Source organism: Micropterus dolomieu, linkage group LG16 (assembly GCF_021292245.1).
Source record: "Micropterus dolomieu isolate WLL.071019.BEF.003 ecotype Adirondacks linkage group LG16, ASM2129224v1, whole genome shotgun sequence".
Taxonomy (NCBI): domain Eukaryota; kingdom Metazoa; phylum Chordata; class Actinopteri; order Centrarchiformes; family Centrarchidae; genus Micropterus; species Micropterus dolomieu.
In genome coordinates, this window is record NC_060165.1 from 9171185 (window position 1) to 9198796 (window position 27612).

The 27612-nt window shown below is 42.3% G+C and overlaps 2 protein-coding genes and 1 non-coding gene across 10 annotated transcripts; 1 reads left to right on the top strand and 2 right to left on the bottom strand.

The window, feature by feature from the left end:
• Positions 1 to 769: 769 nt before the first annotated feature.
• On the bottom strand, positions 770 to 20427 carry brd1a (bromodomain containing 1a). Of its 6 annotated transcripts, none has more exons than XM_046071579.1 (14): positions 20306 to 20427; positions 20099 to 20197; positions 16292 to 17696; positions 15736 to 15904; positions 13759 to 13890; positions 13505 to 13633; positions 11175 to 11487; positions 10713 to 11033; positions 8978 to 9580; positions 8384 to 8525; positions 8061 to 8194; positions 4346 to 4455; positions 3751 to 3905; positions 770 to 2462 (listed from the first exon to the last, which is right to left on the bottom strand). In XM_046071579.1, exons 3-14 carry the CDS (start codon positions 17677 to 17679, stop codon positions 2279 to 2281), a joined length of 3780 nt encoding a protein of 1259 aa, XP_045927535.1. In that variant the 5' UTR covers positions 17680 to 17696; positions 20099 to 20197; positions 20306 to 20427; the 3' UTR covers positions 770 to 2278. The 6 variants fall into 6 exon arrangements, with proteins under 6 accessions (XP_045927535.1, XP_045927536.1, XP_045927537.1 ...); XM_046071580.1 differs by having other exon boundaries at positions 20099 to 20194; positions 20306 to 20402; XM_046071581.1 differs by lacking the exons at positions 20099 to 20197; positions 20306 to 20427 and adding an exon at positions 19384 to 19611.
• trnak-cuu lies at positions 12243 to 12315 on the bottom strand. The gene has a single exon. It is a non-coding gene; the product is annotated as a tRNA-Lys (tRNA).
• On the top strand, positions 19221 to 27597 carry zbed4 (zinc finger, BED-type containing 4). 3 transcript variants are annotated; one of them, XM_046071587.1, is made up of 3 exons: positions 19983 to 20311; positions 22825 to 23057; positions 23256 to 27597. In XM_046071587.1, exons 2-3 carry the CDS (start codon positions 23016 to 23018, stop codon positions 26784 to 26786), a joined length of 3573 nt encoding a protein of 1190 aa, XP_045927543.1. In that variant the 5' UTR covers positions 19983 to 20311; positions 22825 to 23015; the 3' UTR covers positions 26787 to 27597. The 3 variants fall into 3 exon arrangements, with proteins under 3 accessions (XP_045927542.1, XP_045927541.1, XP_045927543.1); XM_046071586.1 differs by lacking the exon at positions 19983 to 20311 and adding an exon at positions 19221 to 19313 and having other exon boundaries at positions 22825 to 27597; XM_046071585.1 differs by having other exon boundaries at positions 19982 to 20311; positions 22825 to 27597.
• The last annotated feature ends 15 nt before the right edge of the window (positions 27598 to 27612 follow it).

The window sequence follows — 27612 nt, forward strand, 5'->3', positions numbered from 1 at the left end:
AAATCATGATCTTCAAAAATTCATATAAAAATCGCTGTAATACGCTTGACATACCAAAAGCCCACATCCGCTCAATGAGCTGCACAATTTGATACTGATTTTATTTATTTATTTGCACAAATAGTCTAGGAGCAATTTGATTCCAAAAAAGTGAGGGAATAAAAATAATAATGAGCGAAAATGGCGGGTAAGGTTAACGGCCTTCTGCCAGCACTCGTTTGGAAATGTTATGCTAGACTTTTGCTGTACTGCCCTCACCGTTAACTAGCTGATGCAAAGTGCACAACAGCCCAGCAAGATCTTGTCTGGTGCATGCAATATAGCAACATGTTCTGTCACAGGTCATAAGCCGACCCTTCGTTGCATAGCTGGCAAATTATAGGACACAGTTTGCAATTTAAGTGAGTAGGGTAGAGGGCCATATGGCAAGTAGGAGGTTGAAAAACGGTCTGCCCTCTGCCAGCCACGAAGGAAGTCCAGTACTTTAAGTGACATTGAGGAGAATGTGAGTCCCTCTTGTGCATCAGATATGGCTCAAAATGTTTTAACTAATTATATATGAAGTTTTTGGTCATTTACACCTCAATTTGTACACCCTTTTGCAGTGACTTTGTGGATGCCTGAAACATTATTTGAACAATGAAGAGGAACGTGACAAATTAATCACATTTTGAATACTGCACTATGCCACTGAAAGACATTTAAAAAACCAACTTCATAAAAAACAAAATTCCAAAAAAAAAAAAAAAAAAAAAAAAAGAGGCTCATGTTCATATTTGTATCTTTTATTTTTTGCTTTGCTACAAGCAATATTTTAAATGATCTGATTAAAAAAACTACTACAGTTAAGTACAAAATGAAAAAACCAAAAACTACCCAATGCTACCCAGAAATAAAATAGGCAATAATATAAAATGAAATGTCTTGAAGTCTACAACTACAAAAAAAAGTTAGAAAAGGTTACTTAAAAAAGAGGGAAGTATCCAGCACAAAATGTGCCACTTTGCCACAATCAGTTTGCACGTCTTTCCTTGACTATAAAGTAATGCAAATACTTTACAATAAGTTAATGCAGGCACATCTCTCTACATCTACAGCAAAACCAAGTAACAGTCAAATGTATCATGTAAAAAATACAATTTACTTTTTTGTCTTTTTTTTTGGCAACACTTTCACACATCACACAGAAAAATTAATCAGTAACACACTTCTGGGTAGCAACATTTTTGGTTTCTTGAGAACAATATATACGTTCTGTGTCTGCGACATCAGACTGCTCGTATGAGCTTCAGAGACTTACAGACTGTGTATTCAAATCATATAAATATATATGAACAAAAATATACGAAAACTTTGTTTAATACAAAAGGGATTAATGCCAAATGGAAGCTTACGATTATAAACTTCAATAACTTATAAATGAAAAAAGGGAATTATTTCATACATGACATCTTAGCCCTAATCTCCTCAATTCTAAGGCTTTAGCACTTTTTTTTTTATTCTTCTTTATCACACAGCACTGTCAAAATAGCACTCACTCTTAAGTGGCAAGAATGCATCAAGTATAAATACTAAGAAAACTCCTGTAGAGTACTCATTTATGTCAAAACTACAAAATAAGTTAGTGTCAGGCAACTGTACAGATTATTTACAGTTTAAATACAAAGGAAGGTATTTGTAAATGGAGATGACCAGTACTTAAATGTGATCTTGACATAAACGTAGGCTTTGGCTACAATTGCAAAGCCCTCATGTAGGCAAAAAAGATGAATGGCTACCTGCCAAAATAAAGGACAGAGTTGAAAAACGTATCAGCTGCAGCCAAGATTTAACGGTGGGCGTAAAGTTCTTTTGTCTTACCACAAAGTCCTGACACCACAGACAAATTTGGTAAGGCCAATCGCTAATGTTTGGGTTTTTTTGCCTTCAAATAATGACCGAAAATGATATGTCTTGACTGGCGCAGTTGAGGGAAGCGGGTGGACCAAAAGAGCAGACTCTAAGCACAGTTACAAGCCTGGGAGGTGGAGAGGACACATTCAGACACATTCATATCAGCAGCAGCCGTATCCCATCGGCACATGGGAGGTGTGTGTGCGAGTAGGAATGGATGAGGAAGAGACACCACCTGTTACAGCAGGTGCCCAGTAAACATTTGAGTCTCCTGCAGAGACCGAGAGGGGGGTGGTGGGGGGGGGGGATTTGGTACAGGCGAGGTACAAGTTTGTGTTTGTGTTTGTGTATGTGTGTGTGCGTGGGGGGGAGTCAACGAATGGCATCAGTCCACGTCACTGAGGTCGCTGACTGGCTCGTCCTGCACTATGCTCAGGTGGTTCATGGCGCGGCTGAAGGCGATCTGGACAGCCTTGCGGATGCTGGATGTGCGTCCTTCCATCATTTTGATTTTGTCTATGGTCTTATCCATTCCCAGAGGAACCATCTTGGATCTAGGAAGCCACTGCCTGAGGGAGGAGGAAAAAACACCATCTGCATTACAACACCTGAACAGTAAGCTAGGGTTGAATGTTTGTTTTTTCCACGATTCTAAAAGTGATCACTTCCCAGGAATATATCAGATTTCTTGGAATAAATAGGTTTCATTTTAAACAAAGAACTACAGATAATCTGTCATAAAATGGTAATTATTCTCATATTTGAGGTGAAAAAACAATGAAAAATAATCCATCTTGGTGACAGAGGTTTTGTTTTTGCCACACAACAACCATTTGAGCATGAAACTTAACTGGAAAAAAACACTGCAGCTGCAAAACTTGATCCAATTATACTACAATAATGACAGTATTGTAAGGTCTGACTTGTTTCCACAGTTGTGTGGAAGTGTTGACATCTGAAGATAAACAATTATCTTCATTATAGATTAATCTGTAAAAAATTTTCAAATAACAATTTTCTCCACAAAATATTAAAAAAGGCATCACATGTTTTGAAAGCGAAAGGTGAGGTCTTCCAATAGTTTTTTCACTTGTTTTGTTCAACCAACAGTCCAAATATTGTGAATGTACAATAATATACAACAAATCCTCACGTTTGAAAAGCTGGGATCAGCAAACAATGTCATTACTCAATTTTCTTTCAGTTCCTCGGTTAATTGTTCCAGCACTCATTTGGAGTTGTTGTACCGGTTTTCCTCAGGTATGTTTCCAGGGAAAAGGGAGCAAATTGTGGCAAAACACAGAATAAATGCCGCAACCTCAGTTCCTGGTATTCAACTACAATAGTAGCAGGAACAGCAAACGTAACAACAGTCCTAAAATACTACTATGCTCCTGTGACACTGCAGATGACTCAAATGTCTACAATAGAACTAAGGAGTATGTAATCAACTAATTGGTGGTAAAGGATAAAAAAAAACGGATTGGAAGATAAAGAAAAATGAAAAGGCCTTTTTACACTTCACTTTTTTATTTAACAACACTATTATTTACTGGTGTATTCTGTTATATTTTTACTTTCCTTCTAGTAAATTTTGTTAGTTTCAGTTCCACAGTGGTCACTCCAAGATGTGGAATACTCTTTGCTAGCAGCAGATAAAAAGCCAGTTTCCCGTGGGACACAAGGGCAGTACCATCATCACCAGTAAAGACTGAGGCGAGGGCCATTTGTTTTCTCTTGACAATTAATGTCACGCAGCCGCAAGAGAATAATGATCAGCTGACGGACAGGTTGACAGGTTTACCCTTGCAGGAACCCGCCTCAGCTTAAATCATCCCTCCACATAGCGGCACTCACCAGCTGCGCTTGTTGTCGAAGAAGAGGACGAGGTAGAGTTTCTCTTCGGCCTTGTACTGCATCTGTTCTCCGATGCGGAGCACGTCCATGGGGGGCATGGGGATGGACACCCCGTTGTGCTGGCAGCCCACACGCGGCATGTGGGGGTCGATGATCTACACACAGAGGCAAGAGGGGAGGGAGTTACACACACACGTAAACGTATGGCAAACCCACAGAGGTACAGAGGTCTATACTGTACAAACACTATCTAACACACACATATGCATGCACACTACCAACTTGTGGCAATAAGATTCCTTTCATCATTTGTCCTTTCATGCTAAGGTCAAATTAAACTGGTTAACAGTGAAAGGCTGCCACCTAGAGGAAAACAGAGGAAATGTTGAGTGGGCAATCTGTCTACCCCTCCAACAGTCCACTGGACACCTAAAAACACAGCTGTGGTAAAACTATTGCTTCATCCTGTGGGACAAGAGTGTCATAATCAGGTTACAATATGTCCCAACGTGAAGAGAGGACAAGGAAACTTCAGAGTATAAAAAAAAAGACTTAAGTCAGTGATTGTCATGCTTTCTCTCCCACAAACACTCACCAAGGCAGGGTAGGAAGGGTATCCACTACATTTGGCCCAAACTAGCTTTAGGGGTTCCAAGGCAACTGTTGCAGCACTAGCGGGCATCCAAATATTGCTGTTGCCAACCTCTATGGAAGCAGGAACAACACCAAACAAGTTACGTGTGGGTTTAAACACAGGCAGAAACACATTTCCAAAGCCATGCTGTAAGTGCAGGAGCACACAGCAAATCAGGGTGGGAAATGAACTTTTTCCCCCCCCTTTAACAGCCACAGTGAACTGAAAATGCACCAGCTATCAGGCATTTTATTCACCAAATGTGAGTCTCCAGATGCTGACTGGTGACATGCCATGATGGCAGGTAGAGTAGAAAGACCACTATAAGTGAAAAGAAGTTGGCGGGTAGCTGCTTTTAATTTCCAACCTTGCTTTTTATGTGTGCACGAATAACAGGTGTCTGCAAGTTCAATCAAGTTAAACTTTAAAGACCTAACTGATGCTAAGGCTAATAGGCCAATTCAACAGGAAAAGTAAAAGAACTCTGCACTTTTTACAGGACCTGTAACATCCCAGAATATACTCAACTACATACTATACTCTATTCCTTACTTTCCACACTGATTACTGTACAAGACTAAGTGCAACAGGCTACAATAAATGTTGAATTCATTGTAACAGCAAGCCATTATCACCTACTGACGCTGGCTTAACAAACACACACACACACACACACACACCAGTGTCTTAGTATATTTTGGCTGATGTACATTAAGAAATTGCAGCACATAACTGTTCTTTAGGCTGTGCTTTAATGTATATATGTATATAACTGCATATAAGTATATGTATATAAGTCCAAAGAGGTTTTACTGTTCTAAGTAGGGATGCACAATGTTGGATTTTGGCCGATATTCGATATGTTAAAACTCATTTTGGCCGATGCCGATATTTACACATCTATTTTTTATTTCACTGAAAAGAAAACAAAGTCTCTCGTGTACTATTTTTCAGAGGTGTGGACTCGAGTCACAAAAATGATGACTTTAGACTCGACATGACAAAATTAAAGAAGACTTGCGGCTTTGATTTTAACACCAATGACTCGTGACTTCACTTGGACTTGAGCCTTTTGACTTGAGATGACTTGACACTCCCCGTGCCTGAATATAAATTAGGATATAAAAAACTGTGCAGCGCATCAACATTTAGATGTGGCTTCCTCCAGCAAGAGGGAACAATCACCGACCATCCAAAGCGCGGCCGGCCGTACCGTGATCTCTTGTCTCTGGCCCTGTATGCCCCAGCGACCCACTCTCTCTCCGGTACCTTCAATGGGTTGTGTAGTAGGCCTACTACCAGCGCGCTGTGAGCCGTTTGTGATCAGACCCTCTGGCGGGATGAACTTTACGCATAAATCATGCACAATAGCTGGGGCCCTGACGCAGCGCCACACAACTTTCTAAATTCCTCCATCTCACGAAGAACAGAAAGGTCAGGTCGAAACAGTGTAGAGAGACTGTTGCAGCTGTTGCGTGAAGCTGCTTCCACTAATTATAAAAACAAGTTAATTAAGATAAAACGATAATAACGCCGGGTGCTGTTTCAAAACGACACTCGTTTTGTTTTATAAATCCAGCGCACCTCTTTCCTTTACAGCTGAGGCCCTCCCTGTGTTCAGTGTTGCTTTACCTGATCGGTTCTTGTAAAATATCCAGTGTCTGCGTCTTCTAACGTCATAGCGATTTATAGTTTTCTCACCGCTGGTTTCTGTCACTGCATCTCCTGACAAAACACCACGGTTTTATTTCAGCGTTCTGTAAGTAACTGCGTCAACTCGAGTAATTCACCTGTCACCTGCTCTGCTCCCCTCCGTACACACACACACACACACACACACACACACACACACACAGAGCCCCCTCAGTGACCCATCTGTCACCCAAAGCTGAAACTGTGCTGCCACCTTTTGCACTGTAGATGCTGCAAAGTTAATAATGTTGGATTATTGTTTCTTATTTCATGGGCCATATGAGATTTTGGAGTTATGCATATAATAGTTTTTAAAAAGAAAGTATTACATTTTAGAAGTTCAATAGTTTAATGTTTAAATAATTGTGATCTCAATATTGACCTAAATAATTAGCAGCCCTACACGAACATTTAATTTAATTCATAAAATTATAGAACATCTGTTGTGTGAAACTACACCTCTACCTCCTTTCTGTACAGGCTAATGCTTCATTCAATAAATATTTTTTATTTTTAAGTTATAAAAACTTTTGAAATGGTTTTTAAATTTGGTGAAGAGTGCATTATGACTTGTTTAGGACTCGAAACTCAAAGTTTAAGACTTGCACTTGACTCGGACTTGTAAAACGATGACTAGGTCCCACCTCTGCTATTTATACCCTATTACTCATTTGTTGTATATATTAAACAAGAGAAATAACATTTGATTCTACAAAAAATATAATTTTACAAATGTAGACACAGACATTCACCCCTGAAAAATAAATGAATTATTTGACTTGGGAGAGGATTATATGCCAGTGCCACATTTAATTTTTTTTATAAAACCGTAACAAACAAGCTCCATTTATTTGCTGAGCTGTAAACAGCACTGCAACAGTGAGCTGTCTATGGTACAAAATAAAAGCAGGTGTTGTGTCTTGACCTAAAACCTCAGTCCTTAGGATATGCTTTAAAGCACAACAAACAAGGTAAAAAAAATTTGCTGGTGAAGGGGATCACGTCTGCTGCAGTAGCTGAGCTAATATCTACGGTAAGCTGTTCACACTGCTCCAGCAAACTCTTCACCATGTAAAATGTATTCTTTTAGACGAGAGATGGCAAGTTGAGAGTGCTTAAAATGTCCTACAATCCTCCTCCTGACTGAAATGCAATGAATAAAAATAACTAATTTTATTTAGTGATGGGCAACGAAACGCAGTATTAGATGGGCCCGGGGATGTACTGTTTATTACCAGGCTGCAGCCTCTGCTGCTGACATGCTGGTGCACACAGACATACCGTGGCCAGCAGAGATCACGGCCGCGGTGGAGACGTTGAAGTGTAGGTAATGTTGGCTCCAAACTACTCGAGTTCACGACAGCAGCGCTCATAGTGCAAGTATGTGCAATAAAACCATCGCGAGTGGCAATTAGCCAAATGTACAACCCATCTAAATTGAAAGCTGTCTGTAGTTTAACTGTTCAGTTTAGTTTGTCAGGTAGCTTAAAACTTGGCACATTGTTACCTGCAGTGGATCACAGCAGAGAGAGGGGGAAGGAGGACGGACTGGTGCCATATTGCAATACAGCTGTCTTTTCTGTCTGTTCTTAAACAGTGAAAAACATCCGAACCATCAATAGCATGTTTGTTTTATTTGGCTCTAGCTGCCGACAACAGCAGCGGCGCACATTACAGCATTGTTTGAATCTCATCGGCTAAATCATCGGCCAAAATTTCATTTTCTGATAGGATTCTGATAATGAAAATATGCCCAATATCTACCGATATTATATCGGATCGATAATTATTGTGCATCCCTAGTTCTAAATGTACTGTTTTCTCATACTATTGTTTTCTTTGATGAAATCTCGGGCCTAGGTACATATCTTTGTCACAATTATTTTATCTATTTGATATCTATTTGAAAGGGTGAATAAAACAGGTAGTCTGTGATGTCCAGACCTAACCCCACACGTGCATGCAGATTCTTTTTGACATTTACCGGCAGCGATTCGTGCAGCTTTAGCAAAGTTCCCAGTTTCAATGCAGGCGATTAATTCATTCTTATCGTCCACAGTGTTTCTCCGGACCAAGGCGGGTTTCCCCTTCCCACATTTTGGAAGACTGAGAATTGTCCTAAAACAACAACAACAACAACAACAACAACAACAACTTTAGAAAGAACACATCAGGTGCTGTTGATGGCTTGGAAGTGTTGAATGTGCAGCTAATGGAAGAACAGACAGACCAGCTGAAACTGCTTTCGCTTCTAAGTCAAATCTAAATCAAACCACAAGATGAAACATATTATATCTGGTGGATTACCTGGTGCTTCCAGGCAGACTGCTACATGAGGAGATGGAGGACTCGGAGGCACAGCGTCTTCGTGGCTCCACAGGTCTGCTGGCTCTACTCGAGTCTTGTAGCTCTTTCTCCTCTTCCACCTCCAGTAAACCTCTCGACAGGCCTGAGGGGAGACACAACAGGCTAGTTGTACAAAATACATATTTTACAAATACAGAATCTGAACCCAGGCCACTCATGTCAAATGTTAATGCGTCTGCATTTGCTACAGGCTGCAGCAACCTCTGGTCTAATTTCAGTAAAGTGATGCAAAGGAGTAAACAAGTGTCTGTTGTTACTTACTGCTGTGCTGTTTGGAAATTGACTTGTAGGCAGTGTAACAGCTCATTGCAATGTTTGCACTGCCAGTTTCGGGGGTTGGCAGCAGAGCTAAATACTGCTGTGCTAATTTAATCAGAGCCTTGAGGAACTGTCATTCATATTCTAACATATGATAACTCAGAGAAATGTTTAGCCATGCAGAAAAATGTGAAAATGCTTGCAAAAAAAGGTTACTCTACAACAGAAAATATTGATGGCATTGAATGTCATTTTTTTTTTCTGTGCACTTCTTACCAGTGTCAAGTCGTTTCACAGGAGCCTCTCCCTCCTCTTCATGCTCTCCCTCTCCTCCCTCCTCCTCGCTGTCTCTGCTGCCGCTGTGCTTCCTCTTCTTGCTGTGAAGTAACGTCTCCAGCCTGGGTATGACCACTGATAGGAAGGATTTGGAGCCCAGCTGCGCGCCGTCTTCATCCTCCTCCCCCTCCTCCTCCTCCCCCTCCTCCTCCCCCTCGCCCTCTTTAACTTCGTCAGCCCCCTGGTCCCCGACCCTCGGGGGCTTGTAGGAACTGGCTGTCTTCGATTTGCGGAAGAGCACGGCGGTCCGGCGGTTCACCATGCCCGTGGGCTCAGCGAGTGTCGACGTGGCCACCACGCTCACATCTCCGTCCAACAGAGAGCTCTGGAGGCTGTCGTGGGAGTAGCCGTTGAGGCGCGGCGTAGAGGACAGCAGGTCTGGTATTTCCCCGTCAAACTTGACACGCTTGCTGTGTGTCTCGTCTTGGCAGTCCGGGGCGTCATCGATTGGTTTGAGGGTGGGGGGCCCGGGGTCTGCGTCTGAGTGGATGAGGGGAGGGATGGAGTCTGAAAGCTCCAGTTTAGGAGGAAGAGACTTGTCTCCTGTAGGGGAGAAGAAGAGACAAAGCACACAAACTGTTTACAGCTGTACTTTTGTACATTTTTACAGTTAGATTTTTATTATTTATAGTACTGTATTTTTATTTTTTCATTAGTGAAATCTTTGGCATACTCTTGTGGAAGAAAAACAACAAAAAAAAGCCTTACAGAAAAGGGAGAAAATAAACAATATAACATCCCGTCACAACAAAGAGAGAAATATGACCTACCGTGTAACACGATTACCAACAGTAATGTAATGCAACAACCACACTTTGTCCTTGTGTGTGCAGAAATGCTGACACTGCACATTATAATATGGCTTTTGGGTTTATCATAAAAGAAAAACAAGGCACTATTTAGAATAACACTGAGGCACTTTAATAAATAACACAGACCTCTTTATGACTATTCAGGGATCAGTTCCAGAGAGAGACATAAGAATGCTGTTAGGATTTACCAGTGACATTTTTTCAACCATCACATCCGTGTAATCCTCAAGTCGTTACTGTCTGGTTCTATGATTGAACAATTTTAAGTTTAACAATCAGTTACACGGAGGCTGGGCAAATTTTTATTGTTGAAATATAGTGGAACAATTCTCTCTCTGTCAAAAAGACATTATTGGTGCAATAAATATTCTTGTACCAATGTCACTTATTAGACATTAAGAAATAATATTACCAGTGACACAATAAAGATGATTTCTCTCACTTGTTTCTAGTTTTGGGAAATAAGGGTTCACTAGATGGCAGAACGCTACTTTACAACAGCTTGATTTTCCTGCAAAAAGCCACCAGCCCTTTAAGGAAGGTGGCATTCAGGGTAACCTGAACCCTAACATGTGACATAGCGGATTTCTTGTGGAAGTGAGTTTCTCCCAGTGCCAGCACAATAACTGTAGCGACAGTGGACAGCGAGCGAAGGTCGAAATCAAAAGCTCATTTCAATCAATTTCAACACCCCAATGGGACCCAGCATGTGACTTTGCTTTGTGAGGTTGGTGTTTTGGGCTAATCTCTGACCTCTGACCTGCGCTTCAGGATATAAAGGACATGTGATTCTCTTTAAAATCACAAAGGCTGTCAACCAGAAAATTCACTTTCTTACAAAGCCAAAGAAAATCCACACATACCCTCATCGTCTGGAAAAAGTCCATTGGGCTTCTCTGTCTCTTCTTTATGTTTACCCAGTTCAGGGAGGAAGGCAGCTGATGAAGATGATGCTGATGTGGAGGGAGTTGTGGAGGAAGAACAGTTATGGTGGGAGGGCAGGACTCTCTTTAGGCTTATTTCATTGCGCACATCGTTGATGGTCTTTTTGAGCAGCTTTAGGCGCTTGCTGCGGGAGGGACTGGACTTCATGGCACAGGTCAGGTCAAACTTCTCCAGTAGCTGCTGCAGCTGCTTGTCCTGAGACAGATGTTCCCGATTGGCTGGCACTAGAAGGCGGTCCACTAAGGAGAGAATTAATTAATCAGCAGGAGACTGAAACACAGTTTTGCTCAACACATTTTGTGAATATTTCTCATTCGATTGCCCTGACTCTAATGATGCGGACACGTCACAGATGCACGTTTCAATGCTACTGCCCTTACCGTCCTCCCAAGAAAAGGATGGAGGTGCTTTAATTTCAGGAGCTTCTGGCAGATGCATGCCGCTTTCTGTATCGAAGCCGATTTTCTCCACATCTCGCTGGGCCTTTCGGAGCAGGGCCCCGCCCTGGTCTCGGAGGCGAACAGCAGCCCGGTGGAAATAGGTGTCCTTTGAGTTGTATTTCATGCAGTTATCAATAATGAGGTTGAAGTCCTTCTCAAACTGCTCCAAGTTGTTGTAGCCCTGCGCATCTATGCGTTGCCGCATGGTGGAGAAGTCCATTGGGTGTTTAATGTGGTCAAGGTAGTCAGGCACCTACAGGACACAGCAAATATAATGAATTAATTTAAAATTTCTTAGACCATTTGACAATATAGCAGTATGCAAATATGAAGTAAATTTCACTTATGCTGCACAGTTACTCACATAATCACTTCCTCTTAAGTGAGTGTGCCTCCAAAATAAAAGCACGAGAACGTTTTTTGCAGCAATGCTTTATGTTGTGTTTATTGAGAGCTTTTACTTTTATAAGTTCAGAAGGACATTCAAAAGTGTCTTTGGCTGGCTTGACACGCCTCTGAAAAAGCTATCAGTAAACAAGTGATTGGATTCCCCGGAATTTCCTCAGGGAAATGAAAATAAGCGTCCGTAGATTTATGAATGCAGAACAAAGGCAGCATATGCTTTATTGTATATTGTGAATGTACAAAAGTGTCCTTACAACCAATTTGTTTAACAAGGGAGAAAAAATATATTCGCAGTATGTGGGGATTGATCATAAAACCCTCCCAACGTCCTGCACACTACTGACTGAGCTAAACGTCCACACGCATAGCCAAGGATTTGAAATCATTTGACTTTGATCTGGCCCGCCATGTAACAGCTTGAAAAAAAATTTGGCACGATGCCAGACTTATTTGCCGCCCCCTGTTATACATGATGACAGCAGTATCTAAAAAGACTGTATTCAACATCAAGCCTATCCATAGTTGTACAGATTATTAGCCACACTTGCTCAGCTAACCAAGAAAATGAATAATCTACTAGTTAAGTAAACAAATCAAAAGCTACGCCCAACGTGGGGCTCGAACCCACGACCCTGAGATTAAGAGTCTCATGCTCTACCGACTGAGCTAGCCGGGCTAATATGTCAAGACACCCTTCACCTTTTCCAGACTGCAGCCAGTGGACCTTCATTTCAAGTTACACATTCCACTTACAAAGAAGTCACATTGCTCAACACTGTCTTACACGGGGAGGGGGTGGGGGGTTGATTTGTAACCTGAGTCACTATGATCAGAACATGTGACACAGAGGGAGCAGTTGTCTGCTGGCTGTTGTCTTTGTAGTGTGTTCGAGTACAACTTTTAAAAGATGTGTGGTGATACAAGGAAAAGCAAATTATGTGATTATTCTCCCTTTACAAGGGGTAATTTCTTTCAGGTCCGCTTTGTGTGTCTGGGTTTTTAGGGATTAGGGAAACTCATATCAATTATTTGATGTCTAACAAGATCACACACTCTGTGTTGTCTTCCCCTTGATTCCCATGTACAATTAGCTTTGGTAAAACACAAAAAGATTTGATGTAGGGTGTAAATTTGTATGTTTGTATGACTACTATAGAAATGCACATCATAATTCCTGCTATTATTTCAACATTTCTGGAGCAGTTATCTGGCAATAAGGCAGAAGAACTGGTAAAACAGGCCAGCTGTGCAGTCATTAGTGGGCTTTCATCCTGACATTAGCACAACGGCAAAATGCAAAGTGCTGTGTTGACAAATGAACCAGCAAGTCCGGTTTGAAGGCTTATCAAACAGGACGTCTTCAGGATGGCTACGTAAGTCTTTGTATTTATTTAACGTCAGATTGTAAAAAGTTCATTATAGCTGCAGTTATTTTATTCTCCAACTCATTGCCAGAGAGCCAAACAACAAATCTGCACAACACTACAAGGTAGATACAGTAGTATGAGATATTTTACCAACTATGTAAACTTACACATGGTGCACAAGGTAGAACCAGAATCAGAACTATCCGTGTTCCTTGGTGGAGTACCTTTCAATGAGCCCCTTGGTGCAATTTCAACTTTTGAACACAATAAATAACCATACCACAGACTGACAACAAAACAAAATCATGCCGCAAGAAATGCAACACCTGTGCACAAAAAATAAAATTGTTTTGCAGCATGTTGTACTCATAGTATTCAAATTCTTCCAAAGGTCACTGGTTAGGATGGATTTATAGCATCCACAGAAAAAACAATGCAAGATTCTGTGTGGACAAACGCAACAAGAGAACTTAAAAAAAAGTGTCTCCTAAAGTTCACCTCATTGACATCAACTGGCTGGGTGAAGATCCTGGCCTGGTCTTTTGCCTGGAGCTGGTCCAATAGGGCTCTGAGCAAAATACTGAAGGGTGTCAGCTGCATCTCTAGGAGGGTTTCCTGCTGTTTAATCTATAACACAAAGCAGAAAGGAAATCATTAGATGATCAGGTTGTCTCATTTATTTAGCAGAATGTCTCTGACCACAGGTTAAATCAGATGTCTGTCCATCTACTCGCTGATTCCTCCACTCCTACCTCTTCTCTCTTGAGTTTCTCCCTCTTGCGGATTAGCTCCAGCAGCAGGCGGGCTCTCTCCAGGTCGTGTCGGAGGCGATGCCATTCTTTCAACTGCTCCTTCAGTGCCCTGCTCTCCTCCTCGTTCTGTCTCTGAAGAAGAAATTGAAAAATACTTTCATGAAAGAACAGAATGCAATCAAATTATCAACTTGCATAGCAGGTACATGTTTCGCAAGAATCAAATCTTCTATTACTTGAGGCACGCAGATTAGAGGCTGACATTTTTTGGGGAATCCTATGGGTCACGGGATTCCTGTGGGGTTCCCATGGGATGGGAATCAATTTCACTATTCATCACGGGACTGGGACGGGACAGAAAAAAAAAAAAAATGGGAGCAGGCAGGACGAGAATCATAGATCAGTTTTTATATATAAATGTGCAGTTCTAATATGAATAAACACTATTTTCAGATTTTTATTTTATTAGGAACGGGATGGAACAGAAGTCATTCTTCCGGGTTTGGCACAGGACAGGATTATTTTTGATAGCACTGAAGGGAAAATGCGCTCCCATGTCACCCTTTAACAGAGATCCAGATTTTAAACTAGCATGTACAGTCCCCTCCAAAAGTATTGGAACGATAAGTCAAATTCCTTTATTTTTGTTGTTCACTGAAGACATTTGGGTTTAAGATCAAAAGATGAGTCTGAGACAAGAGTTCAGAATTTCAGCTCTCATTTCCTGGTATTCACATCTAGATGTGTTAAACAACTCAAAACATTTCACTGTTTGTATTAGACCACAGCATTCTTAGGTGAGCAAAAGTAAAAGGAACAAATAATCTTAAAGTAAATAACATTTAATATTTGGTGGCATAACTCTTGCTTGCAATAACTGCCTCAAGCCTGCGATCCATCAACATCACCAGACTGTTGCATTCTTCATTTGTGATGCTATCCCAGGCTTTTACGGCAGCTTCTTTCAGTTCTTGTTTGTTTCGGGGTGTTTCTCCCTTCAGTCTCCTCTTAAGGAGGTGAAATACTTGCTCTATTGGGTTATGGTCAGGTGACTGACTAGGCCAGTCTAAAACCTTCCTCTTTTTTCCAACTGATGAAGTCCTTTGTTTTGTTGGCAGTGTGCTTTGGGTCATTGTCCTGCTACATGAGAAACTTCCTCCCGATTAGTTTCAATGCATTTCTCCGTAAATTGGCAGACAAAATGTTTCTGTACACTTCTGAATTCACTCTGCTGCTACCATCATCAGTTACATCATCAATAAATATTAATGAGCCTGTTCCAGAAGCAGCCATGCACGCCCGAGCCATGACATCACCTCCACCATGCTTCACAGATGAGCTTGTATGCTTCGGATCATAAGCAGTTCCTTTCTTTCTCCACACTTTGGCCTTTCCATCACTTTGGTAGAGATTAATCTTGGTCTTCATGTTGGTTTATCCTCTTTAACAGGAAATGCAGTCTTTATAGGTTTCGAACCAAGGATGAAAATTTAGACTAGTCGTGCAGAGCTATTTAATGTTTGGACAATCAACCTAAAAGGCAACACCCGGGCAACAAGAAACATCTGTCAGTCACATGTTCCAATAGTTTTGCTCACTTGAAAAATGGGTGGGTTCAAACAAAGAGTGATATGTCCTGAGTTGTTTAACACATCTAGATGTGAATACCAGGAAATGAGAGCTGAAATTCTGAATTCTTGTATCAGACTCATCTTTTGATCTTAAACCCAAATGTCTCAACCAAAAAAAGTAATTTTCCTTACCGTTCCAATACTTTTGGAAGGGACTGTATACACACAGTATTGTCAAACACCTTGTTAACAGCAGTAATTAAGTGTTGAAAAGCATATTAGGCAAAACATTTAGATGTAAAAGGCTTGTTTGTGAAATGGCTGTATGGAAAATTAAATCAAAAATCTACTGGTACTTTGGTACAAGGCAGAATGAAGACATGAAAGTCTCCTGTGGTTGACTGACAGATGAACAAACCGGCTGTGCATTCTTCTGAGACTGCAGGCTTGTCTGAAGGCGTCTGATGAGGGGAAGCCCATTCCTGGATTGCCTCTTTAGTGTCCAGTAATTTAGGACCAGCTCCACAAATGTTTTCTTCTTCTGTACTGACACCTGGTTCAAAATGGTTTGTAACCTAGGAGGAGCCAGGAAGACAGGTATTAGAAGGATGCAACCAGGTAGTAATATCGAAAACTAGCAAAAGTCTCTAGCTGCTTGCAGGATTATCCATGACTATTGGCATGAGTAACATTAACAGCCACAGACAAACGTTAACCAGCATTTACTAGCACTCAATACAGACCAAATACATGCAAGCAGATCGCTGAATCTTCAATTTGTGAAGGCAAACATTGACATCACATGCTCAAATCTTGCAGCTAATATTCTTACATCAAACAAAAAAGCTCTCCCTATATCACCACTCACTCACCAAGCATCAATGTCATAAATGTAACTGAACATGCCATCCCAACTAACCAAATACAACATCTCCCATCATTAATACATCTCTTAAGTATACCTGTGAGCAGGAAAAGTAGGCACAGTAGCTGGGGTTGCAGCTTCACTTTCAGAATCAGGCTCAGGCTTCTTACTCTTACTCTTCTTCTTTCCTTTTGACTGTCCTTTACCAGTGCCTCGGCCTTTCTTACATAGTCCATTTTTGGGTTTGGCATCATCATAGATTGTAAGAGGCCTCCTTACACACCCGTTGGGTGTGTGTGCTCCACAGTAGGCTGTCTTTTTCACAGAGAATGTGGGCTCTCCTGTTTCTGTTACCTCTTTGATTGGCTCCATCTTCATAAAGAGGCCAGCCTTTTGGGCACAGCTGACATGGAAGGCGGTGTAACAGTTTGCTTTGTGGCACTGGATACACGCCCCAACACCTTTCTCCTTGCAGATGTAGCAGGTGAGCTTCCAACGGGCTGGAGGGATGTTGCTGACACCATCGATGGGTTCGATGAAGGTGGTGTTGGAGAAGCCGACCTCAGGAATCCAGAGGGCGCACACCACATGGCCCCAGCGGTCATCATCTGTCTTTTTCACTGCTCCACCCTTGTTCGGACAAAGTATGCAGTCTGCGGGCCGGGTGGGTAACAGGAGGCAGAGTCTGCAAAGCCACTGGCCCTCAGGAATGTAGGGCACACCGTAACATTCCTGGTGCACAGCCACGTTGCACATATCACAAAACAGGATAGCGTTGCTGTTGTGACACTCTCCATCCATGCAGATGCAGCAGACGGCATCCTCATCAACAGGAGCTTGCTTTTCACTGTCTTTATCCAGACTCTCCAGGTACAACTCTTTCTCGAAGCGGTCAACAAGGAACTCAAAGACGTTGTGAGAGACCTGACCGACCCCTTCACTTCTTCGTTTTTCATTGACCAAATCCAGCCAGGCATAATCTTCCTCATCCATGTCATACTCTGTTTCCTCATCCAGCTCTTCCTCCGTCTTCTCCGTGTATTTATAAAAGGCAGCTTGACGCTTAGGAACTGCTGGGAGATTATATTCCACTGTACGGAATTTAGGTTCTGGAAGCTTTGGACCGGCATTAACGCCGGCATGACGTCCACCTGCCTCTCCGTGACCTGTGATGCCCAGTGCAGCGTTTCTCTTTTCCTGGTTGTTTTTTAGTCTCACTGACCTCAAGAGGACCTGTTGCTGTGGTTTCTCTGCGTTCTCCTTGTTGCTAGTACACTCCATCATCTCCTGCACCATGGGGTCATCATCCGAGATCACGTCCAGCGTGTCATATATGCTTATCCGATGGATGCGGCCATCGATATCGAATTCCACCAAGCGCTGCGCCTGGGCATAAGTCAAGATCTGCTTGTTGGGGGAAGGCTTGATGGGAGATGGTGGCCTCTGCGGCACCGCAACCCGGTGCTGCCGAGCTTTCTTCTTCATCTTGACGCTCCGTGTTGCTGTGATGACACAGAGAAAACAAAATATTAGTTCTTTAATTAACTTCAATTAAAAGCCAAGTCCCAAATAGACCCCTGTCCCTTTTACTAGCCTGGTGTGGCTACACATTTTGACAAATAAAGTTCTTTGGACATATAAAACATCTTAAAGCCCACCGGGCCACCTGCTTGAGCTTGTTCTAAGATTCTTAAATTGGGCATTCAAAAATAAATGTTTAAACTTTTACTAATATGGACATGCTACACATTGTAAGATTGGTAAGATTTTCCACAGTTCAATTGTTCAGTTAATTTTTACAACAAAAAAAGTCAAAAAAAATTCATCCTGGTTGAAATGAACATTGATAGTAGCCTATTCCCCATTCTGTATGAAAGGAATTAAAGGCCTATCCCATATAGACACCTGTCCCTAATATAGGCAGGGTGAGTTCAGGGACTGAAGCAAATTAAAGCCTGGGCTATTAACTCAAGTATTAGGATATGCATGATTTCATTGTAATACATTCTAAGAGCAATATGATTGACAAAGCTTAAATTGTGTTCAAAAGGTAAGCACAGGAAAAGGCTATCAAAATAGCGTGTCGACATTTTCCCAAGTAATAACATCTATTATAACTGACTGTTATGATGATGTATCACACTGAGAAACAAGGTTTTCTAATTCAAATGTCCTCTGGACAAAAACAAAACACATCAACATTACGATTTGATTGCATTATGCTTTAATTACGTTATTGTTAGCCAAATGATTAAGAGAGCAATAAGAACGTGCAGTTTTCATTGACGTTAACGTTACAGCTTCAAACTACAGTGACAGTCGATGTTGTGAAGTGTAGACAGCTGTACGTTACAGCTTTGTCAATGAGCTGGGGCATTTAAATGCGGTGGGAGGCGGCAACACAGGGCACTTTCAAAAAGACTGCGCAAGAGTTAGCTCTTGCCCATTTGGTGCAGATATGCAAATGCCATTCCATTAAGGACTCATAAAGTGGCCAAGTTGCTAACAATAACATTAGCTGGTCAGCTAACTAGCCACCCCAAAACGGCGCTAATGGCGTCAAACAAGAGCTCAAAAACGTGTGTTAATTCATATTCAATGTGTAACATTAAACACAAATTTTGCAGATGCACCGTATGCCTTCTCGTCGTCGCCGCATAAAGCACAGAAAAGCAAAGAAACCTGAGCACCTCAGATACGTACCTCGGAATCACCAACAGTTTTGCTAGTTGAAGACGGTAGCTAGCCAGCAGCCTTACAAAGCAATGGCGATACGGCCTGCTAAGTGGCTCTAATTCCGAACACAGTGTTCTCATCCAACGGGCGGTACTGGGGTCTTTTCAGATACTGATAAAAAGAGAAAGATGCCTGCTTGGTGTCTGTGGAGTTTCGATATTAAATGCTACGGAGAACACACAATTATTTGCTTTGTGGGCCATTCATAGGCTAGCTAGAGTTACTGGTTAGCCACAGTCGACCAGATAGCAAATAGCACTAACAGCAGCAGCACTACGAACGGCTCATCCCCCAACACAACAATGCGTTTCACCAGACAACTCCCACCCGTAACGTTACGCACCAACGTTACTCTACGTGTGACGCTGGAGGTCATGTTGGTGGTGAGTCGTAGATTTCACACAAAAGCCCATCTGTCACAAACTCAATGTATTGCGTTTTGTCAGTCCTTACCAGCCGTACAAAAAGCCCCAACAAAGCGCGAATCAGGGCAGTAGCACTGTCTCGGTAGAGCTGAGACCTCTCTCTGTTTTGGCTGCACTCGTAGTGTTAGATTTGTATGTCTGTCATGGTCTGGGCTATTGATTCAGCATTTCTCCTCTACCGTTAGTCACAGAGGACAGTCAGGACACGGGCATAATAACAACAACAACAGCAAACCGTGTAACGTTACTATATGCCAGGTCGCCCCAGACGAGATCCTCGAGGTCGACAAACCCCGTCGGGTTTAAAGCAGTAATAACGTAAACGTGTTGTGGTGCTGAAACCACATATTATGTTTCATCCTGCTTGACATCCAAGCTGTTGCCCCAGGCCGTGAATGCAACACACAGCATAAGTCCTAGAATTGAGCGCAAATTATGTCGCAGTAACAAGCTCGTTAATTACATGAACATTATTCTTCAGTTCTCATGAAGCCAAAGACAATTTTGTTTGGCTATTATGCGAACAGAATCCATCACTACAACTTTGCAACTGTTAATATTACTAATTACTTAAATGCTTCCATAACTGTCACAGTTAAAATATATTTTCGCTTTTTATGTGCACCGCAACAAAGCCAATCAGACCCTCAATCTGTCATTTTATTACAAGCATATCTGATTTAAAAGTGTGGAAAGTCAAAGTAAAGCCGGGTGTAAAGTGACATATTGCTTAAACGTATTACCCCCTTCGCCACACTGAAGACCCTGCGCCCGGTGACATCATTAAAACATGTTCCTTCCGTCCGTCGCTGTGTGGAGCTGCTTCGGCCGAACGTGAACTGCTAGCAAACCAGGAGACAAAAGCAACAAAGTGAACCCCCCTCCGGATCAATCAAATGTGTCATATTTAACTGTTTAGGAGCCGAAACCCAGTGATCAAACCGTCACACCTCACAGTAAGTATCCTGAGCACATGTACACGTCTGGGGAGGCTTTAATGTGGCCAGGACGTCGTGGTGAGTGTCGGTCTGATTCCGATCCCGTGTGGTTCGTGTGTTGCCACGGCTGGGTTCTGCCTCGCCAGGTTAGCTAGTATGTCCTGTGTGTGGCCTAGCTGGCAGCTAACCAGCTAGCAGTCGTGGTGTGGTCCGAAATTTACTAAACGGCTTTCCAAGGCCATTACAATGTTAATGGGACAGTCTTTGAAGTTACATTGTCTTGAATATTTGTACTAAAAATCCACGTGACACAAGTGTTGTGCTTAGGTTGTTTTTGTGTGTTTATTAGCCTTGCGGCTAACCCAGTTAGCACCAGGATAGCAACCGTGGTGTTTATTGATGATGTAGCCTAACTGCCAGCAGTGTTTCATTGTAATGTTAAATATTCATTGGTGTGAGGGTCACAGAAGTTTCAGGATTTGTGTTGGCTGTTGTTCGACGAGTGTAAGCCGAAAGCCGGGTATGTAGAGCCCATTTACAAGTTGGTGTGTTGTGTGAAGATGAAAGCTAGTCAGCGTAGGCAATTTTCTGCTGCCCTCTCGCATCTTCCTGACTAGCACTTAAACCAAACCCGGAAAAACTGGCTGTCACTGTTTAATAGGAAATGGCTTGACGCTTCTTGTTTTTTTGGATGCGTACTTACACGAAGTCATGTATTAATAATAATTAATGATATAATTGAGTATGTTGACCACATTCACGAGGTTACATTAAGATGCAAGCACGATTATTTTTTATGACTATTTATTAGATTGTTAAAACTGCCCAACCGCATTTGGGTGATACTTGTTTACTTAGGCTAATGCTCTCAGAGCTTAAGTTATGTGTCTTGTATGAACACTTACTGTATCTTGTGCTACGTTAACCCTCTAAAAGGTCTTGTCTGTTTTGTTTGCTCATGCATTGTAAAGGTAAAATGACAATTTTAATCATTTTATTACAACATTTTCTCTTACTACTTTTATGCTGTTTGCACAACATCGTTGACTGATCTTGATTGCATTGGTCCATAGTAACATAATACTTAACTGATATTAGGAAGATAAATGGTACATAAACTTAACTTTCAGTGCAGATAGAGGTACTGGAGGGAGTTCCATCGGGGTTCAGAATCAGAGACATTTGTTAACAAAATGCACCCCATCTTCGCCCAGTTATGTACACCTAGATAAAACTAATGCAGTCTAATAGAACATCCCTGCAATAGAGACTGCTTTCATGAAGATTATAATGTTAATTTTGTGTTTGAACTGTTGATTCAACTCACTGGTCATTTTGGAGGCTGTAGATTGTGGTGCTGTTTAACTGTCTTGCATTATATTGAGAGGTGTCTGTAATATTGTGACCACCCCATTTATACCAGTGAGCCTAAATTAAATATGAGAAACGCCTCTGAAACAGTTTCAACAAAAAAGTGAATCTTATAATGCTCATCCAAGTAGAGTGTATCGCAAGGCTGTAGTAGACTGCATTAGTATTAGCTAGGTCGAGCTAAATATTCATGTTTTTGGCACATTTTACCATGTTTATGGGGTGGTGATGGGGCAGCGGATAAGACGCATGCCTTTGGTATGAGAGACCCGGGTTCGAATCCACTGTGAGACATCAATGTGTCCCAGAGAAAGACACTTAACCCCTAGGTGCTCCAGAGGCGTGCGACCTCTGACATATATAGCAATTGTAATTCGCTTTGGATAAAATGAAGAAATGTAATGAAATGTATTGATACATGACATACTTATGGCAAAAATGGTGGACTGTAAAATGTGAGTCACTAAGTTGGTTCTTTTTCAACCATTACCCCCTAGTTGATTTCTGTCATTTAGTTCCTCAAAATGTACTAATCAGTGCTATCAGCTGCTTAAGTGTGAACAATAATGAAATAACTTTATGCAAGATCCACATTGAGTATATTAAAGATTTAAGCGCCATGTGTGTAGAGTTTTAGCACATTTCAGTTGTTCATAGATCTACTGTACCATTACACAACAAAAAAGTTACCGGAGTTACAGAGCATACAGATAAAGTCTGAAAACTGATCATTCTAAATTACCATAAATGGTACCAATAAATGTGCACAGGCATTTATTCAGAAAGCTGACTAAATTGAGCAACAGTTCCCTTGGAAGAAGCTTGGAGAGGTGTTCCTGCTCTTGATGGATAATTACCATTTCCCAGGTGGCTGCTTGCATACGTAAGTGGTGGGCCATGAATATGGGTCCTCCAAGGGCTGAAACTGGACATGTAAATGAGACTGTGTAGCCTCACAGAAACTAAAATTAATACTGCGTTAATCACAACTTGATTTTACAGCAGGAGTTGTAACTTTGACACACAACTTGTTGCTGCCAAACCTTGTATAAAGAACCTGTCAATGAAATTAAAAAGTAATACCTGTATTACTCGTTTGTCTTGTTATTTCTTAAGAATACCCTTTTGATCCATTTCTCTCTTTCTCTTTCTCTCTCTAGGTTGTGTGGAGAGGTGGAACCGCTTCAGTCATAAATGGAGAGAGACAAGCAGGAACCCTGTGTCCCAGACAGCCACACACTCATTAGAACACCTGCTTGAGAGCTGTAGTATCGATGACTACATCTGAAAACATTGATTACATCTGACAAAGCAGACCTGACTATTCTACAGAAACCTTTGGGCTGTTGCCATGGATGGGGAGGAAGAGGTCTCTCACATGAGTGAAGATATGGTTAGTGAACCTCATGGCTCCATAGAAAGTAAAAAAAGGGAGGCAAAAGGGACTTGCTTGAAAATTGAGGGCCAGGATGGCTACGTGTTCAAATCATACAGCATTACCCCTCATGACACTGTGGATGCAAAGTCACCTGCTTGCTCCTCAATAACACTGGATAAAGACTCTCCCCCTTCTTTTGATTTATCTTCTCAGGGCGACAAACAGTTGGAGTCAGACCAAGCAAGTGAGACTGATCCAGCCTCTCCTGCTCCTTCAAACAAATGCCTAAACAATGACACTGAGGCGAATATGGAGAATGAACAGTATGAAAATGGCAATGAAGAAAGTCAACATATCAAAGAGGAGACTGGGGATGCAAATGGAATGGAGGAGGAAACCCAGGATGACGAAAGGCTAGCATTTGGTAGCTCAATTGGCCCTTTTGTAACTAGAGATGGTGATGAGTATAGTAACTTGCTAAGTGGCTACACAAGCACCCTTTATGATGTTGCCATGGATGCTGTCACTCAGAGCCTTTTGTCATCTATGAGGAGTAACACCAACCCAAGGAAAAAATCCCCTGCATGGAATCATTTCTGCATATCTCCACGAGACAGTACCAAAGCAATCTGTTTATATTGCATGAAAGAGTTCAGTCGGGGTAAGAATGAGAAAGACCTCAGTACAAGTTGTTTAATGAGGCACGTGCGAAGGGCTCACCCCACTGTGCTTTTACAAGACGGAGCAGATGCATCCTCAAATAATCTGACTAGCTCTCCTGCCTCATCTTTGATACCTCCCTCCCCAAACTCACCAAAAAACGGAGACATGACAAATAGCGTTATTTCTTCTGCCTCAAAGAACACTTCACCGTCCACCTCCTCAGCTGACAACTCTGACTTGTCATCCAAAGAAGTGTTACCCAAAGTCGAACCAAAACTAGAACCGTATGCTGACACTGTTTGCAGCGTTCTCTCATCCTCACATTCCATTGAAAACAACCATGAAGACATGTCAGACGGAGGGCCCGAGCGCCTTCCTGGGACCCCTAAAAGCTCGAGTTCCCGTCGGAGATCAGCTGTATGGAAACACTTCTACCTGTCGCCTGCTGACAATTCCAAAGCAGTATGTATCCACTGCATGAATGAATTCAGTAGAGGTAAAAATGGGAAGGATCTAGGGACAAGCTGTCTTATTCGTCATATGTGGAGGGCCCACAAAGAGGTTGTCATTGAGGAAAATGGGCAGGGCAATCACATTCCCCCTCCCTATACAAACCCGCCCTCACTATTGTCCCGCACACAACTACAGGAACCACTGGAAGTAAAAAAAGAATCACCCCTTCTGCCATCCTCACCAGAAACCATATCAGAAGAATTACCCCAAAGCATGGAGGACAGCATGGATATAAAAGAGGAATCTGATGAGGTGATGCATCTCTCAGGGCAGGAGTCCTCTCTCAATCTCTCCTTCAAAACTCAGGGGGAGGATACACCCCTAACTTCCTCACCATGCGATGTCTCAGAGGGCCCCAGCCTCAATCAGGATCATTCAGTTTTCCAGCAAAACAAGATGATCATGAAACGGGTGAAATCTGAAGTGTGGCACCATTTCATAGTGTCGCCAGTTGACCAGTTAAAAGCACTGTGCCGTTACTGTCCATGTGTCATCAGTCGGGGGAAACGGGGCGACTTTGGTACAAGCTGCCTGATGAGGCACCTCATGAGACGCCACCCAGACGTCCTCAAAAACCAAAAAAGCACAGATGAGAAGGAATCTTCCCCTCATCCCTACACCAGTCTCGCTGCAACGGACACAGTTTCAACCAAAGAAACTGAGAGCCCTGCCAGTGAGAAAAAGCCGCAAACCCTGCCTGTTTTCAGCAAAAAGACGTCAAAACTGTGGAACCATTTCTCCATTTCACCTACTGACCCCACAAAAGTGATTTGTTTGCACTGTAGCCGCACAATTAGCAGAGGCAAAAAGACTACAAACCTTGGCACAAGCTGCCTCTTCAGGCACATGCAGAGGTTTCATGGACATGTTCTTGAAAGTAACAAAGCTATCTCAGGTGATGTGCCGTCTGCTGAAATTCACGTGAAACAAGAGCTCATGGACACTTCTGTTTACGAAACGGAACAGAGCCGTGAGAGGTTTGATGAACACCACCCGGTTGCCAAAAAAATCACCAAACTTATCGCAGAAATGCTCGCACTGGATCTTCAGCCATCAGCCATGGTGGAGAATGCTGGACTGAACAGACTACTAGAGTACCTCCAGCCTCAGTATTCTTTACCAACTTCTTCTTACTTTACCAGCACTGCCATACCAGATATGTACGAAAGGGTGAAGGATGTTGTGCTGACCCACCTGAAAGAGGCTGAAGGTGGTGTTGTCCACTTCACAACTAGTATTTGGGTTAGTAGCCAGACAAGGGAATACCTAACCCTTACTGCCCACTGGGCATCGTACGAGTCAAGTGTCCGACCCCAGGGTCAGGACTTTCACTGCTCCGCTCTCCTAAGTGTCTCACAAATAGACTGTGATCAAGATATGCATGACATCCCAAAGCAGCTCGAGTATCTGTGGGATTCCTGGATCACCTCATCAGGGCTGAAAATGGGGTTCACTGTAACCGATAACAACACCATCAGAAACACCTTGGAAGACCATGGCCATGTCACCATGCAGTGTTTTGGACACACTATAGACCTCATTGTTAGCGAAGCCATAAAGAGCCAGAGAATGGTTCAGAACCTTCTGAGTATTGCACGAAAGATCTGTGAACGTGTACACCGCTCAGCAAAGGCCAAGGAGAAGCTGGCCGAGCTCCAGAGGGCCCATCAGCTGCCAGAGAACCAACTGATTCAGGATGTTCCTTCCAAATGGAGGACCTCCTTTTTCATGCTGGAGCGGCTGGTGGAACAGAAGACAGCCATTGACGAGATGTCGATCGAGTGCAATTTCAGGGAAATGATCAGCTGTGATCAGTGGGAGGTGATGCTGTCGGTCTGCAATGCACTGAAACCTTTCGAAGTCGCCTATAGGGAGATGAGCAACCGCACTGCCACTCTGGGACAAGTGATACCGCTCATTCACATCCTCAATAGAAAGATAGACCTGCTGTTTGATGAAACTGTGGGCATAGACAACATGCTCAAATCTCTAAAGGAAGCCATGGTGAGCAGAATGTCCGCAACTCTGCACGACCCACGATACACCTGGGCGACCATGCTGGACCCCCGATACAAGACTTCGTTGTTCACAGAGGAAGAAGCTGAGCAATGCAAACAAGAACTAATCCGGGAGCTGGACTCTTCTACCTCAGCGGCAGTTAAGCCTCCGCTAGCCAACGGCTGCAGCGAGGCCCCCGTTTCATCCAACACCTCCCACTCAAACAAGGACAACCTCTGGTCCCTAATGGCTGATATCCGACAAAAGATAAAACACGAGGAGAAGCCAAAGTCCTCAGAGCTGGCAGTGCTGGAGTACCTTGAGGAAGACATACTCGATCAAAGCTGTGACCCCCTCGACTATTGGAACCTTAAAAAGTTCCTGTGGCCCGATCTTGCCAAAGTAGCTGCCCGTTACGTGGGCTGCCCTCCCAGCATCGTCCCAGCAGAGACACTGTTCAGCACAGCTAGTGTCAACTGTGCCCTAAATCAGCCCAGGCCTTTATTGGAAAACATGGAGGGTCTGCTGTTCCTCAAGGTCAACCTCCCTTTGATTTATTTTCAGTACTGATTATTGATGAGCATTAACTTGTAAACCCTTTATCAAGGACCAAGTTGCATAGCTGTGAAATGGGAGGTTTTCTGTTGGGCAAAATGTAAAATATCAATTCATATTCTGATTGATTCTCAATGCAAAGGCCAGATTTGGAGGTTTTATCGTATTCTGTGTACTACTGTTAAACACTTTGGAGCTGTTGTGACGAGTCTCAGTCAAAAGTGTATCAGGGAGGGAGGGTTTTTCTAGCTGTAGGGGTTGGTGATAACGTGTTTGCTTGTAAATCAATGTTTTTGTTTTGTGTCTACTCTCTCCTTGTGCCTTATCCAAAACTACTTCAGGTCAAAATGCTGTAAATATTTTTGTTAAATTGCGCAGATCATGTCCGGATGCTTTTTGATTATTATGTATTAAAGATAGATGCAGAGTTGTTTTCTGAATCAAAACATGGCCCAAAAATAAATGCTGTGACTGAAAGATGTTTTAAGTTATTTAATTGTCATTGTGAATTTGTGGTTCATGGTACTGTCATTTAGAAATAGGCCTTTTTTTTTGTTTTTTTAACTTACTGAAATGTTTTTAATAAGATCATGTATAATATTGCTGTATTTTCAATATAAGCAGTTTGTTTGGAATATACAATTTGTCTCTTAAGCACAATTTAAGTTTATGTCCAGGGGTTTAAATTATGGGTTTAAGTAAAACAATGTACTGTACATTTTTATATTAAATGACTTCTGAACCTAATTTGATAAATGTTTTAGCAATGAGACTGGAACCATGCAAATTTTGCGGTCATTTGTAAATAAAGGTTTTCCTTATGCAATATTGCCCAGGGTTT